The 16811-nt window shown below is 39.2% G+C and overlaps 1 protein-coding gene across 1 annotated transcript in view; it reads right to left on the bottom strand.

Moving 5' to 3' along the window:
* clec16a (C-type lectin domain containing 16A) overlaps positions 1 to 16811 on the bottom strand; it is a 53707-nt gene that overhangs the window by 19354 nt on the left and 17542 nt on the right. Inside the window, 9 exon segments of the mRNA XM_046865758.1 lie at positions 2587 to 2715; positions 2933 to 2983; positions 5222 to 5266; positions 6495 to 6531; positions 6533 to 6602; positions 9138 to 9257; positions 9973 to 10073; positions 11757 to 11880; positions 14077 to 14302. Coding sequence (XP_046721714.1) covers positions 2587 to 2715; positions 2933 to 2983; positions 5222 to 5266; positions 6495 to 6531; positions 6533 to 6602; positions 9138 to 9257; positions 9973 to 10073; positions 11757 to 11880; positions 14077 to 14302 — 903 coding nt within the window.

The following is a 16811-nucleotide window of genomic DNA, read 5'->3' as shown; positions in this document are numbered from 1 at the left end:
AGCAGGTGGAGGCGCATTGGCATACACGCCTTCGAGAGCGAATATAATGAGTCCCATCAGGAGTTCCAGCAGCGCACGCGATTCTCAGAACTAAATTATAGCTGGAGTTCCCTGGAAGCTTCGAGAGACGCACTGTGCTTTCTGCTAAGCCTTGTGATTAATTACCCTGGACCACGAGGGAGGAGATGAACAAGCTGTACAGTATGTCGATGGGCCTTAGCTGCTTATTCATTGTGTTCCTCAGACACTAGACAGGTTTTTCCTGACGCTACTCCTCTTTTTGTAGTTACTGACCCATATTCACCTTTGTGTTTATAAATAGCAAGGTTAGTTTTTCTTTTCAATCTGAAAAAAGCCACAAAGAGACGGAAATGTTTTTCAGATTACATTCACACTGATTCCTCAACAGTAGTTTTCCTAAGAATGTACAGAGGTTTATCTGCATACAGGTAATCATTTAATTATATATTTAAATAGGAACAAAAAAAACCTGAGAACACGGCACACATAAAGCCTATTGTGCGACATGTCAATCAAATGTAACCACTAAAACCCACGTGATTTGTTCTGTACAAACCCAAACAGCTCCGAAACAACTACCCTCCTATACAGGACTTTTCCTTTCACTTGATTCATCACCAAAAGGCATAATTATGGCTTGTGTAGAAGTTCATGATGATTCCTATCTTGATAGCTCTCATCATTAACTACAACAACAAAAATAAATAAAGAAAAAAAAATCCTGGCTCTGAGAGCTGTAATTATACTTTCATTCAATTACTTCATTCATGAGTCTAAACATTGAAAGCGCACACAAATAAAATGTCAACCATGACCTCTGAGCGCCTTCCACGTCATTTACGTGGTGAGACAGGGTGGAGACCAAAAAAAACAAAAAAGAGTGTGGGGTTGACTTGCTTATAAAACTGGTTTCTGTGTTTTCAGACGAAAAGATCTCTCACATTCTCTCATGCACATTTTCAGACCTGTAATTGACCCAAAACCAAAAAATATGCAGATAAGTCTTTTAGACTCTTTCAGTTATCTTAAATCAAAAACTCTTGTTAAAATTCAGTTTTGTTTTCCAGTAACATGCCTATTTCACTCTTAATGTACCTACAGAAGGTTCCGTTTAAACCTTTAAATGTTTAATGTTTAATGAATAAATTTTATTAGCATTTAAGTTTAATTTTTTGTTCAAAATATCGTGAACATTATATCGAGACGTGTGAGCTGAGTGTATTGTTACACCCCTAAAGACACATTGTTTTGCTCATATTTACCAAGGGTGCCAATATTATTGGAGGGAATTGTACATCTAAACACAATCGCTGAAGATCATGAAAATATAAAAAAATAAAATAATAATTAATAAATAAGGCACAACTCTTTCGGGAGTGTTTAGAGTAGACCAACCGAGGTCAATTCCACACCACCACGTTTCACAGCACATGGAATATTATATAGAATCGATTATAAAGATAGGCTCTTTTATTAAGGAACAAAATCTACATCTATATTTCCACAATGCTGCTTTATGTTGATGTTCAGTTAATAAAATGGATGTTTATTATGTCCTTGACCCAAGAGTGTTTTAAGTAGGAGATCCAGCCAGACATTTACAAGGAAAAGCCCGGTGACCTTAAGTCATTTCAATAATCTGGGCAGTTCTAAAACAAAACCCAGACACTGAGTCTCATTCTGTCAAAAGATCTGGGTTTCAGTTCTGCATCACCGCCACAAACTCATTCTAAGAAATATCACAGAACCATGTCCAGATGGATTTCATCTCCGATATTACACCTGGCACGGCAGTATCTCTGAGGAATTTGTGACCGAAATAGAGAACAAATCATTTTGTTTCACAAGACCTGTAAAAACACCATTCAACCACATCCTAAGAACACTGTTTACTAAGAATTCTTATTTGGCATTACGGACAGCCATGATGTTTTCATCATCTGCTCAAAAGCTCTGCCCCTTTCATACTACAGCTCAGTCAAAAAAAAAGTCATAATTTCATGTGTTAAACAATAATTAAAAAAAAATTCAATTATCACCAAAAACTAATTGAAATGTCTGCAAATATATATTTATATATAAATAAATATTTTTTTGAAACTTCATTGTTCATCAGACCTACAAAAATCATTCCACAATATTATCGTTCATAAAGACGTAATTATGTACAGTAATATGATTATCTTATATCTCACCACCTGGAGAATAGAATATGAAATACAGTAACCTGTGTGTAAGTGCATTCTTTGCATACTGTGGATAAAGGGGGCAGGGCCAAGTGTAAGCCTGCGAACGGAGGGCGGGACTAGAGAAAAGCGACTGATGAGGACTGACTCCTGTGTGGGATTTCTAACCCCTGTTCTGTGTTTTATCGAGTGGCATTAAGGATGAGAGAGAGAAAGACTAAATGTGAGAGTAAAAGGGGGGGGGGTGTTAGGGGTGTGTGTTAGTGTGCCACATATACTATTATCATGTAGAACAGAAATGTAAAATATGAAAGTAAAATATTTAATGTAAACTAATGTAAAGTATGTGAATTTTGCAAGTTTCTCCCTCCCCACTCACCCTGCGTGTTTTCTCCATGTCTCCACACGGCAGCCGCTTCACAAAGTCGATCCCGGTCAGTGGCGTTCCAGTAGGGGGCAGCAGTATGGACGCATCCATCATGAGATACTCCACATTTAAAGGCTTACTCTAAACACACACACACACACACACACACACACACCATGATGATCTTAAACATCAGTCTCTCAAGGAAAACTGTGTTTATGTGTCCAGTTCTGAGGTATCCAATGGTTTGTTTGTAACAGTTCAGATATTTACAGTAGAAACACATTCATGGTCACATTGCGTTCACTTTAAAGACAACAAACAAAAACAATGACACACAGTCACAAAACTGACTCACTGTCATGCTCCTGTACTCGTCTTCAAACATATCCAGAAAGATCTCCTCTCCCTGTGGGCAGAAACAAACACAATATCCAAAAAATTCAAGAAAATTTGAAGAACGTGTTTTTTTCTGCACTTCATTCCATACAATATATGGCCAAATGTATTGGGACACCTGGGAGCCTGGTCATATAAGGTTCTTCCCAAACTGTTCCCAAACACACAAATGAATCGGACGTCTTTTTAAGCAGGAGCATAAAATTTTCCCTAAAATAGAACTACGAGACCCAAAACTGTTCCTGCATGACAATGCCCCTGTGCACAAAGCAGCTCCATGAAGGTCTGCTTTCCATAGATTAGAAGGGTGTGGAAGATCTCTTGCTATAGAGCTCTAATGAACACCTATGGGATGAATGTGAATGCTAAATGCACCCCAGGCCTCCTCACCTCACCTTCATCAGTACCTGATGTTACTAACACCCTTGTAGCTAAATAAATCTCACACAGATCTCCACAAAATCTAGTGAACATCTTCCCAGAAGACTGGAGGTTATAATAACAGCAAATGGCTGCATGCTACATGTGGAATGGGATGTTCTTAAAGAGGAACAATACAAACTTGTGGACACCTGACCAAACTTGTGCTGTGACTGAGAATTCGAAAAGCTGCATTTTTTATAACGAGTCAACAATTAAAATTGCATTGATATGAATCATGGTAATGTTCATTCTGACCAATCAGAATCCAGAACATGTGATGGTTTTATAATGGTTTACAATAATTGTACAACATGAGGTGTTTATAGTAAGCAAAGTGTGTTTTTGTAGATAATGCAAGCTTTCACTTTTTAAATCTAAAAATATTTGGCCCGGGCTTGATCTTGGATCAGACCACAGTGTAAAGCTGCTTGAGGTGCACTCTCCTGTTTAACTCTGCCAAGGTGCAGGATTAAGGCGTGTGGTTTTTTCCCTCTCTGCATGACAGAACAAAACTAATGCAGTGCAAAAAAAACAATCCGTCAGAGTTCCTGAGTACCTGACCTTGAATTGCTGAGTGAGAATAAACTGTAACAAAGGTTATGCTTTCGGTTAGAGATAATTACATTAAGGATTTGGGTTAATAATACTGTTTATTTGGAAGGAATCCTCAGTACAGTTCCTCTCTAAACACAAGCTGGGGAGAGAGGAACGTAAAAGAGTGGCCAATGAGAAAAATTATTATTACAGCTAAATCAAGAACGGCATGGAACGCAGGAGTGACGAGTCGCACTCTTTCCTAGGAAGAACCCCTGTATTACGGGATGCTGTCTTTTTATTTTATTTTATTTGGAAACCTGGTGCAAATACGACGTGGTATAAAAAGATTCGAGACTAGTTTTGTAACATGAAAACTGCATCCCACGAAGTCACATGGAGCACCGACCTTCATAAATCAGTCTTGTCTACAATCGAGCGCTGTGCAGCTGGTGCTACTCTGTGCACCCTGTCAGCAAACGGTCCTCACACCTGGGTTTCTCGACAGAAACATGATCTCACTTCCGAACACACCCTAATCGCCAAATTTGGCTCCTGCACACTTCACCCTCATCCTGAAAAATTAGGCTATGGTTACGGTTTTGACACTTTTGTGGAGATCCGGCGATAATCACAGAAGATGCTTGACAAGCTTTTAAATGAAGACTTCCAGGACATGTTCCAGAAGTGGCTGGAATGCTGGAGGCACTGCATTGCTTTACAAGGGAACTATTTTAAAAGGTGATAGTGTGTAAATGTAGATAAATATTACTTTCTTGTAAACAGAGCTCATCTCGAAACCTTTTGATACCACTTTGAGGAATATCTCGAAATATTTTACAGACTGTATAGGGACCGTAATTTATACTCAACCAGTTCACAAAAAATGTAGAAAAGAGTCAGAGAGCATGGTGTGGTAGAAAGACATGCAGCTCCCTCTTTAAGTTTCGAGACCACAATGTGGGAAAAGCTCTAATAAACCAACGTGCAACACTATCAAAAGTCTGGGGACTTTCACTGGAACCCATCACGCTGCTGTCCTATGGCCAGCGATGAGCTCTGTTTGTGTGAGACGTGTTCTGACTGTGCGTTTCTGGTCTGACATGTTTATGAAATGAGCAGTCAGAGTTCCCAGAGAGAGAAATGAAAAGAAGTGAATGATCAGGATGAGCTGGCAAAGTTTAACACAATATTATTGTTATTGCAGGAAATAAAATAAACATGAGTGGATTTATTGGAGAACATTTTAAAAATATTTTAAAATCTCTTTCGTTTTATTAAAAAAACTTGCCTTGTAAAACCTCCGTAGAAGATGAAGACTCTCTTCTCTCGCACCCTGGAAATACAAACGGCATTTCTTTAGGACATGTTTAAATGTGTGTGTGTGTGTGTGTGTGTGTGTGTGTGTGTGTGTGTGTGTGTCTAAGGGAAACAAAATATTCCTTTATGTTTTCTTAAACATTTGACCATTACACTAAATACCAATTTTTCACTTTAATGAGACTGCGGAGAAAAGAGGAATGGAAGGAAAAGTCAAAACTCGTTCTAATACATTGGCATGTCTAAAGCAACAGATCATTCACAGACATTATAAAACAAAAAAAAACAAAAAAAACTGTCTGGCTTTTATACAGCACAGTTTGCGCAGAGGTTATGGAGTTATTAAATGTTTCTAGAAGAAGTCTCAAGTGTCATTTTTTTTCTTTTTCCCTTTGAGTAAAGCTGTAAACGTTTAATAGGAGACGAGCTGCGTTGAACTTTTGTACAAACGTATGGAGTAAAACGTATATCTTAATAACGATACGCTGCTGTGACAGAAGGAAACCATGACCCCAACTCCAGGGTGAGAAGTACAACGGACTGTAAAAGAAAACAATAGGCCATGTGTTTATCAGATTATGTTGTATACAGACTTGATTTACTGGATCTACTGTGATTGTTCAAAGTAGGAATTTTTTTACTTTCACTTTCCCTTGTAGGAAATCAGGAACTTACAGGAAATATGTTCTAAATGATGCTCCTGGTTTCAGATCCTCTCTTTATAAGTACACTTATCGTAATAACTGTTAATTTTTTATTATTGATTGTATCCATATGTTTTTGTTATTAGCATCATAGCTATATGTTTTTATGTTATTAGCATCATATCTATATGTTTTCATATTATTAGAAATGATTTTTTAATAAAAAAAGATTGCATTAGTATATTGGGAAAGGTTTTTTGCTGTTCCTTTTTCCTGTTGTAATTAAGGAAATGTTTAATTTCACTATTATTATAGGTGCTCTACGACATCCCTTTTGCAAGATATTTCACTGAACTTCCTGTAAATGGCAGTAAAAAGTAAAAGTAAAATAACTTTAAAGAAGCCATTAAAAGGAGAGGGAAATTCCCTAGGGGATAAAGATCGAGTAATTATTTAGAATTATCTTAGAGAAGGTCTGAGTGACGTTCTCTATATGCGTACGCAATTCTGTAATTCTAACCGAGCCACATGGCTGTACTGGGCTACGTGTTACTCGACAACTTTCACTTCCTGTTGGAGCGTTTTGGGGTGGACACGTACCTCCAGACAGGCCAGATGGACGTCTTTGATGATGCAGCGAGGCGGAGAGCACTGACTGCTTCAGGAGGAGACAGCTAAGCTCCAGAGTGGCCAAGCGCACCTTTCCATCTGATAGGTGAAAAACATAAACAATAAGAAGCTTGAAATTATCAGGTCATGAATATTTTTTAAATAATCCAGCTGTAACCTTTTTTTGTGAACAATAGAGGCAGCAGGTCCAGTTCATGGGAGTTCACTTCTTAGGAAATTAATATCACTACAAGGAAGTAATCTACATAGGTACTCACTGCGCTATCTCATTAAAAATGATTATATCACATTACCAGTATGAAGGTTGTGCATTACATAATTAAGAGATAAGACAATGGTATGGCATCTCTCAGTGTTATTAGCATTAAAACCTACATCTATATAAGAACCAGAAATGTAAAAAAAATTCAATACAAATAAAATAAATAAATAAATAAATATATATATATATAAATAAATATATATATATATATATATATATATATATATATATATATATATATATATATATATATATATATATATACACACATACAGTGAGGAAAATAAGTATTTGAACACCCTGCTATTTTGCAAGTTCTCCCACTTAGAAATCATGGAGGGGTCTGAAATTGTCATCGTAGGTGCATGTCCACTGTGAGAGACATAATCTAAAAAAAAAAAAAAAAATCCAGAAATCACAATATTTGATTTTTAAACTATTTATTTGTATGATACAGCTGCAAATAAGTATTTGAACACCTGTCTATCAGCTAGAATTCTGACCCTCAAAGACCTGTTAGTCTGCCTTTAAAATGTCCACCTCCACTACATTTATTATCCTAAATTAGATGCACCTGTTTGAGGTCGTTAGCTGCATAAAGACACCTGTCCACCCCATACAATCAGTAAGAATCCAACTACTAACATGGCCAAGACCAAAGAGCTGTCCAAAGACACTAGAGACAAAATTGTACACCTCCACAAGGCTGGAAAGGGCTACGGGGAAATTGCCAAGCAGCTTGGTGAAAAAGGTCCACTGTTGGAGCAATCATTAGAAAATGGAAGAAGCTAAACATGACTGTCAATCTCCCTCGGACTGGGGCTCCATGCAAGATCTCACCTCGTGGGGTCTCAATGATCCTAAGGAAGGTGAGAAATCAGCCCAGAACTACACGGGAGGAGCTGGTCAATGACCTGAAAAGAGCTGGGACCACCGTTTCCAAGGTTACTGTTGGTAATACACTAAGGCGTCATGGTTTGAAATCATGCATGGCACGGAAGGTTCCCCTGCTTAAACCAGCACATGTCCAGGCACGTCTTAAGTTTGCCAATGACCATTTGGATGATCCAGAGGAGTCATGGGAGAAAGTCATGTGGTCAGATGAGACCAAAATAGAACTTTTGGGTCATAATTCCACTAAATGTTTGGAGGAAGAAGAATGATGAGTACCATCCCAAGAACACATCCCTACTGTGAAGCATGGGGGTGGTAGCATCATGCTTTGGGGGTGTTTTTCTGCACATGGGACAGGGCGACTGCACTGTATTAAGGAGAGGATGACCGGGGCCATGTATTGCGAGATTTTGGGAGCAACCTCCTTCCCTCAGTTAGAGCATTGAAGATGGGTCGAGGCTGGGTCTTCCAACATGACAATGACCCGAAGCACACAGCCAGGATAACCAAGAAGTGGCTCTGTAAGAAGCATATCAAGGTTCTGGCATGGCCTAGCCAGTCTCAGACCTAAACCCAATAGAGAATCTTTGGAGGAGCTCAAACTCCGTGTTTCTCAGCGACAGGCCAGAAACCTGACTGATCTAGAGAAGATCTGTGTGGAGGTGGGCCAAAATCCCTCCTGCAGTGTGTGCAAACCTGGTGAAAAACTACAGGAAACGCTTGACCTCTGTAATTGTAAACAAAGGCTACTGTACCAAATATTAACATTGACTTTCTCAGGTGTTCAAATACTTATTTGCAGCTGTATCATACAAATAAATAGTTAAAAATCATATATTGTAATTTCTGGATTTTTTTTACATTATGTCTCTCACAGTGGACATGCACCTACGATGACAATTTCAGACCCTCCATGATTTCTAAGTGGGACAACTTGCAAAATAGCAGGGTGTTCAAATACTTATTTTCCTCACTGTATATATATATATATATATATATATATATATATATATATATACACACACACACACACACACACACACACACACACACACACACACACACACACACACACACACTCATATACATACACACACACATTTTTAAACCATTAATATTTAAAAATACTATTTTAACATGTTCCTTTTATAAATGTTAGAAAATAAAACAATAAGAAATAAGAGCATGTATCGATTTTAGGAAAAATCTTAAAAAACATTTTTACATTTAAGTATTAACTACCACAATGTTATTATTATAGTCATTTTCCTTGTCCTAACATAAGTGTGGAGATAGAATACCAAAAATGTATAAACAAATTAAAACTTTTGTAAAAAAAAAAAATAAATAAATAAAACTTTTTTTATATTGTATATAATTCGTTGTTCAATCAGCATGAGTCACTGTTGCTACCTCTGTTAGCCTGATATTGTGTGTGTGTGTGTGTGTGTATATACCTGGCAGTGCAGCGTGGTTCATAACTCTGATTAGCCTCTCTACCAGAACATGACTGTAGCTGCTCCGGTCTTCCCCTGGAAACGGCAATTGGATCTTCTCCAGCAACTCTGGGTTTATACCTGCATTTGCACACACACACACACGCACACACACACACACACACACACACACACACACACACACACACACACACACACACGACAAATGGGAAAACATGCAAACAATAATGTTTTGATTAAATGAAAAAAAAAAGGATAACTGTCCTGATTTTTCTCATTAGCATATGTATGAATATTCATGCATCCTGTTACTGTTAATAAGGGTAAATGTGCTTGTATGGAGATAATTCTAGACATAAATGTAGGTGTAGTTAACAACTGATTATTTTACACATATAAAAAAAAGTTTTCACTTGTGTGTGTTTCTGTAAAACATTTAAAATGACAGGCCTGTGAATTATTCATTTAAATATTTTCATAAATGTTCATCTGCACGTATGTGTGTGGATTTGGATCAATGACATGCACGTAACGTGAAATAATTCTCGAAACACAACAGCTTTAGGCAAGTTTAAACCAGTCAGTTGGACACGTTTTATGTTTTATTACTCCCTGGAACTTATAAATCCTTTTACTGGAGGAACTTAAAAATGATCTTAAAATTAGAGGTTTAGTTTCACTGGAGGTCAGAAGTCAGTAAAAAGAAAATACTATCGAATGCAGATGATCCACAGTTTTGTGGATTTTCAATGACAAGTTACGAAAATATTACGCGTTATGAAAATATTGCATACAATACACCCTGTCTTGTGTTTTTGTGTGTGTGTGTAAATACCTTTGCTGTGAGACAAAGCAAAGAGGAGACAAAGGACAAAGAGGGCATGGTAGTCCTCCTTCTCACAATCCAGAGCATTGTACACCATGTCCAAGAAGGGCCTGTGTCATGCACGCACGCACACACACACACACACACACACACACAGACACAAATGCTCTTGACACATTCTTCTTGTCAGACAAAAAGCTTCTAAACCGCATGTGGAACGCGTCCAAATATTTCTGCTATCGCCTTTAATGTGGATGTGAAAATCTATCTGTGTAAACATCTCAAGACAAACACTTTTATTAGCCAAACAATATTAGCCAGACGCATCAATCAAGTTTGATGATTTCTGAGTAAATAATTTCAGCTGCAAAAAGCATAAAAAACTCATATACAAAATATGAACAAAAGTTTGTGGACACCTGACATTAAGATTGGTATGTGCGTCTTTTTGAACATCCCGTTCCACATGTAGTCCCCAATTTGCTTTTATATTAAGCTCCACTCCTCTGGAAAGATGTTCCATGAGATCTTTGTGAGATTCCTTCAGTCACAAGGATGTGTGTTGGTAAAGTCAGGTAGTGATGTAGGTGAGGGTGGGGAGGTGCTGGGGTGCAGTCAGCATTCACATTCATTCATGTTCAATAGGGTTGGAGCTCCATAGAAGGAGATCTTCCAGTTCATCCAGTGTTAGCGATAGCTATAGACAGGGCAGGAAAATGCCTGGAGCCTATGCGGGACCTCCATAACCATAAGCTATACACTAGTTCACCAATCAAGATGGGCAGCGTAAAGACGAGTCAACTGTACAGTGATGCTGCGTCAAGAGGTATTCTGCCTCCAAATGTCTAGAACCGGCCCTGACTCCAACACATGGAAAGCGGATTTTCATGGAGCAGGTTTGGGTCTACTTGTTCTAGTGAAGGGAAAATGACATGCTCCTGCATCCAAAGACGTCCGATACAATTGTGTGCTCCAACATTTTCAGGAAGAACCTCATATGGGTGAAACGTCAGGTGTCCCAATACTTTAAGGCTTATAGTGCATATCTAAATAATATCTGAATAGAGAAATACAACAAGAGTGAGTGACAACACGGTATTCTACATACTGATCATAGTGAACAGGAAGTCATTAGGAATTCAGCTATTTAAACATTACTCATTTACATGTGCAAACACTATATGGACAAAAGTATTGGGACACCTGAGCTTTCCCGCCATATGTGGTTCTTCTCTAAAGTGTTTCCGCAAAGCTGGAGGCACACAATTGTACAGGATGTCCTTGGATGCGGTGTAATAAAAGTTTGCGTTTACTTGAACCTCGGAAACCCAAACCGGTTCCAGAATGGCAATGCCCCTGTGCACAAAGCCAGCTCCATGAAAGTATGCTTTACATGGTTTGGAGTGGAGGATCTCCTGCTATAGAGCCCTCTCATCACAACCCTACTGAACAGCTTTGGGATGAATGTGAACACTGACTGCACCCCAGGTCTCCTCACCTTCTCACCTACCTGATTTTACTACAATCTTGCGGCCGCTGAACACAAATATCCACAGGAACACTCCGAAAACTTGAGGAAAATCTTCCCGGAAGAGTGGAGGGACTAAATGTGAAATGTGGACTTATGACTAAGTGTCTGCAAACTTCTGACAACATGGTGTATATTTACACAAGGCCACGTTAAGCCATTTATTGATTTAACACACAATGGATGTAACCTACAGTTCCATTTTTCTGATTTTTATGCCACAGGATCGTGAATATTCATTCTGAACAAAAATTAAACTCAGCACCTGCTCCTCTGTTCTTCCGTTCCTGCAGCGGCCGCGGCACTCTTCTCCTCGTCCGTGATGTTCTGCTCTGTGAGCGTGGATACGTCTGAGATCTTACACTTCTCCATCACCACCATCTCAATCTCTAAACACACACACACGCAGAGAGCCCATCCTCATGACATCACACTGCATAAATGTCACCCTGGTGTTGTTTACACCCATCACTGCAGGACACAAACACTGTAAACAGCATAAACAAAAGAAAAAAACAGTAAAGTTCACACAGCAGGACAGAGATGGACCTGTCATTGTGAAACTTTGGTTGCATGATGCTACAGAGGTATTTCTGTAGAACTCCCACAGTACAAACCACAGACAGATAGTCTAGACATCTTCAACTTTGACATTAACCTCATCCTAAAGTGTTGTTCAGCAGGTCAGAGTGACCACCAAAATAACCACAAGGGTCTTGAACATGAGCTGGTTCTGATCAGTTTATTATCCACTGAAAAAAAAAGTGTTTATGTTGATTGTTTTTTTTTTTTTTTGTATAAAAGATATTTTAAAAACAAGTCTGAATTCCAGAGTATTCTGTGTTTCGCTTTAATGACGAGTCGAGTTTGTTCATAAGTTACCATCTGGTAACTTATGACCTTTTCTACAATTAACATGAGGAACAACATTTACTTTACATTTTAATAAAGAGCTGTAAACATCAAGCTTTTCCTTTCTTGTCAAATGTCTACAGGACTTTTATTTATTTAATTTATTATTTATAATCCAGACACCTAAGAAATTGTGTTAAAAAGTTACGAGACTCGTTTGGTAACATGCCAACAGATGGCTGCACCACAGTCACAGGGAGCACCGACCTTCATTAGTCAGTGTGCCAAAAGACATCGTCCTGTCTAACTGTGCAACTGGTGCTATTCCGACCACGTGTGCACCCTGTCACCGAGCTCTCATTACACGTGAGTTCCTCATCTCACTTCCACACCCACCCTTTCGCTCCTTCGGACTTTACAAGCTTTAATGAAGAAAAAGTACTTCTAATCCGATTACTCAATTAATGGATGAACCAATTGGTAGAATACTAGATGACTAAAATAATCAATAGCTGCAGCCCTAATCTACAGCAGAATGTGTTCTAATAAGCAACATGGAAAAGTTACATTTTGTTAGACTAATGTAAAATGTTTATTATTATTATTATTATTATTATTATTATTATTACACTGTATAAGAAATAAACTGACTTTTATATCCAGTTACACCCCAAAATGTTTTTCTATAAAATTGTAATGAGCTAGTCTGGGTTCAGTCTGGACTCAGTGACATCATCACGGCCAGGAAAGATCTACCTGTTCAGTTTCTCGCACAGTTGTCAGAACGTCATCGCGTCATCATGAGCATGACCATGAGGTGGAAGGCACAGAACGAATGTGGACCAAAGTGACCGGTGGCACATGGACGGGATGGAAACTTGGCAGTGGAGAGCTCTGGGAACTGAATCTTCTCGGACGTGCGTACAGAATTCCAGCGAAAGTCCAGAATACGTTTCTTACTAGGAAATTTGGAGGAACTAAAAAAGCTGAACATGAATTAGCCGAATAAAGTAAGCTATGTGTTGCCCAGGGTCAAGATTAATCCTGAGAAACAGGACATTTGTGGATGCAGAATAAATCATACTTATGTTACTCTGGTAAACTCAATCTGTGAAACAGGAGGGATGTTATGCAACCATAATTCCCATTAACTTTATGAATCACTGCTGAGCCAGTTTCAATAATTAATAAAGGAAAAAACTCACAGACTCTGTGATCCTGTCATACAGAGGAAAACAAAGCCTGGAACACTAAAACACTGGAAAGGCCATGTCCACAAGAGCTGTGAGAACCAGCCAGGCCACGCCCACCCAAAACTATTCACTTTTTTTTTTTTTAACACTTTTACTCTAAATAAATCAAAGATTTCCTTTAGGAAGTTTCCATGAAATAAATTTCACAGGGTATATATCGTGCTACTCCCTGGGGTAGGATGCACAGGCAACACCTGGGAGTTGTCTGCATTGCGTTTATATTGATGATAGAAATACATTTACTATTCCAATTCATCCTTTTCGAGCAAATCCGAATATCTCAAATCTCACTGGAACTTGTCAACCTCCAGTGAAACCTTGGCGTCATCCTCCATAATCATCTAAAAAGTACAATTTGATAGGCGTAAAAGTAGCACGAGTCGAAGGCCAGGTCAGAGAGCAGCTCCACTGTTGTATGTGGCGCTCTGAAGAACAGAGGATCAGTCAGTGGTGGTGGGACATTCATCCTGAGCCACTCACCTTCCGTGTCCCCACTCGTCCTGCTGGCCTTTGAGCTAGCCTCTGTACCTTTAGCCTTCTCCTCGTCCGCGCCTTCCTCGGCTCCCCTCTCCTCCTCGTCCTCTTCTCCCACGTTCTTGTAATTGGGCCGCTTCTGCGTCTTCTTCCTGCCTCGATGCCGACTCATCTCCAACGAGCGTTCCAGACTCTCGGGCGGCTTGGTGAAGCGCCGCACCCCGGAGTTGGCCTAGGGGGGAAAAAACATGCTCGTCTATGAAATCCTCACATCTCAAAGTATAATTCAAGAACAAAGAGAATTCGGTGCACCTAATAGAGCACAAAAAATATCCAGAGATGATTAAAAAAAATAACTCCCGACTCTTCCTCACACGCTTCTCTATTCATATTAAAGCCAAGACAATTCAAATTTCTAAAAAACACAAAAAAGTAGATTGCTACCACTGATTAATGGTCAACGCTTAGAATTCCTGATCTCATACTAAGAAAAGAAAATGAAAAAACACTGAATCAAAATATTACATCAATAATGCTGACTCAGTTCAGTGTTCTAAACAGGAACATTACATGTATCTTGGCGCTATATATTTGATTCTCCCAGATGAAAACTGCTCGAAATTTTCACAACATGGACAAAAAAAAAAAGGTACTGGGACACAAAACTTTTCCAGCTGCATGTGGTTCTTTCCTAAAATGTTACCACAAAGAAGTCAGTTAGTCCAAAAATAAATAAATAAATAAATAAATCAGTGAACAAACCAAGATCTGATGTTGAGTTATGTTAGTCAACAAACAAGAGACAAAAATAAATAAATATATAAACAAAAATCCTGAGTGCATGATCATGGTGCATCACCGAGAGAGATAAAAGCACGATCTGTGCAAAATAAATCCTTTGATCCTGCACAGACTGAATGTGAACGGCCCGTGCTCCGTGCAATAATAAATCTCTTGAGCGAGTGCATTTCTGCAAAGATCTCAAACATCCTGCGTGAAAGCCAAACACACCATGGAACAAACTGTAAACTGGACGCAGGTTCATGCATCACACCAAACTCATTTTTAGGGTTTCTAAGCATTTCTGCGAAGACCCTGCACAAAAAAAAAAAAGAAAAAAAAAAAAGGGTATGATCTTTATCGCATACACACTTCCTTTGTTTTCTTTATGACAAACACACACACACACACACACAGAGCGTATAAAGCAAGAAGAGGAAGAAAATAAAAGAAGAAAAAAAGAAAACGGTCCACCGAAATAGGACGAGAAGACGATAAAAAAAAAAAAAAAAAAAAAGGAGGCAGCGTTTGAAACTGAAATTGTGTAAACCGCACTGTACATGACAGTGCCAGCCCCTGATAAGCACGATGCCACATGAAGGGTGGTGCCTGGAACACGGCTACCGGCTTCTCAGAAAAGTGCACGTGTGTATAATCTGAAAACAGGAAGCAGATGAGGAAGAGGATCAGTGCATGGAGCCCCGTGCTGGAGAACGACCTCTCCTCACATCAGCCTGAAATCACGCAGTCATTCTGAGACGAGGGGGCAGACACCTCGAGCCCACACGAGACAAGCAGGGTCTGGCTCTTCGCAGAAAACTTCAAAAGGATTCGGAGAAAAGAAACTCTCTATTCAGAATGGTGTGAGGAGAAACGGGACACGATGCCCTGGTGGCTTGTTCAGAAGATTTTCCACACTGACTCAAAATTCACACACCAGTGAACGTGCAAAGCCGACTGAATGAGTTTCCGAGGTGTGTGAAGACCCAAGATAATTGTGCTTCAATTTTATATTAAATATTTTAGTTTGCATTATGCTGTGCATGCAAGCAAGCAAACCAATTTTCACATGCACCTTTTGAACATCCCATTCCACATTTAGTCCATAAACCTCCACGCTTCAGGAAAGATGTTCCATAAGTTTATGCCTGGGGTGCATTCAGCGTTCACATTCATCCCAAATGTGTTTAGTAGGGTTGGAGAACCTCTATAGCAGAAGACCATTCCATTCCATGTTAAGTACATTGTGCTGCTGAAACAGATTTGGGTCTCCTAGTTCAAGTGAAGGGAAAATGTCATGCTTAAGCATCACAATTGCAACTTTGTGCTAACAATTTGGTGAAGAAAGAAGTGTCAAGAGTTTATTTGTGGCTTTTTCTTGGATTTTTGGTTCTAAATCTTGTCTTTTAGTTAAAGATACATGTGGTTGTGGTTCCCACTGTGAAGCGAGGAGGAGCTGTGCTGATGTGAAGGTGCCTTGCTGGTGACAAAACTGATGGCACACTGCAGCTACCACAGCATTTTGAAGCAATGTGCCATACCATGATTATCTGATTTGCACCAAACAATATTGGGACCATAATTTTGTTGTCCAAAAGGACAATGATCCCAAGCACACTTTTAAGTTCTGTAAGGGCTATTTTTTCAAAAAGGAAACTGATGGAGTGCCAAAGAAGATGACGTGGCCTCCACAATCCCCTATGTCTAAATCCAACTGAGATAGTTTGAAATAAGTTGGACTGGAGAGTGAAGGAAAAGTAGCCAAAAGAAATTGACACCTCTGAGAACACCGCAAGAGAACTGAGAAAGAAAACCAGGGAAGGAAAAACATGCTACAGAAGAAAGATGGAGTATCAGCTGCAGCAGAACAATGTCAGTGGTGTGTGGAAGGGGCTCAAAACCATCACTGGTCATAAGGAGCCCAGCTTTCAGGCTGAGGGTGACCAGAAGTGGGTGAATGA

This window comes from Silurus meridionalis, chromosome 14 (assembly GCF_014805685.1).
Source record: "Silurus meridionalis isolate SWU-2019-XX chromosome 14, ASM1480568v1, whole genome shotgun sequence".
Classification (NCBI taxonomy): Eukaryota; Metazoa; Chordata; class Actinopteri; order Siluriformes; family Siluridae; genus Silurus; species Silurus meridionalis.
This window is presented reverse-complemented; position numbering and strand designations above follow the sequence as displayed.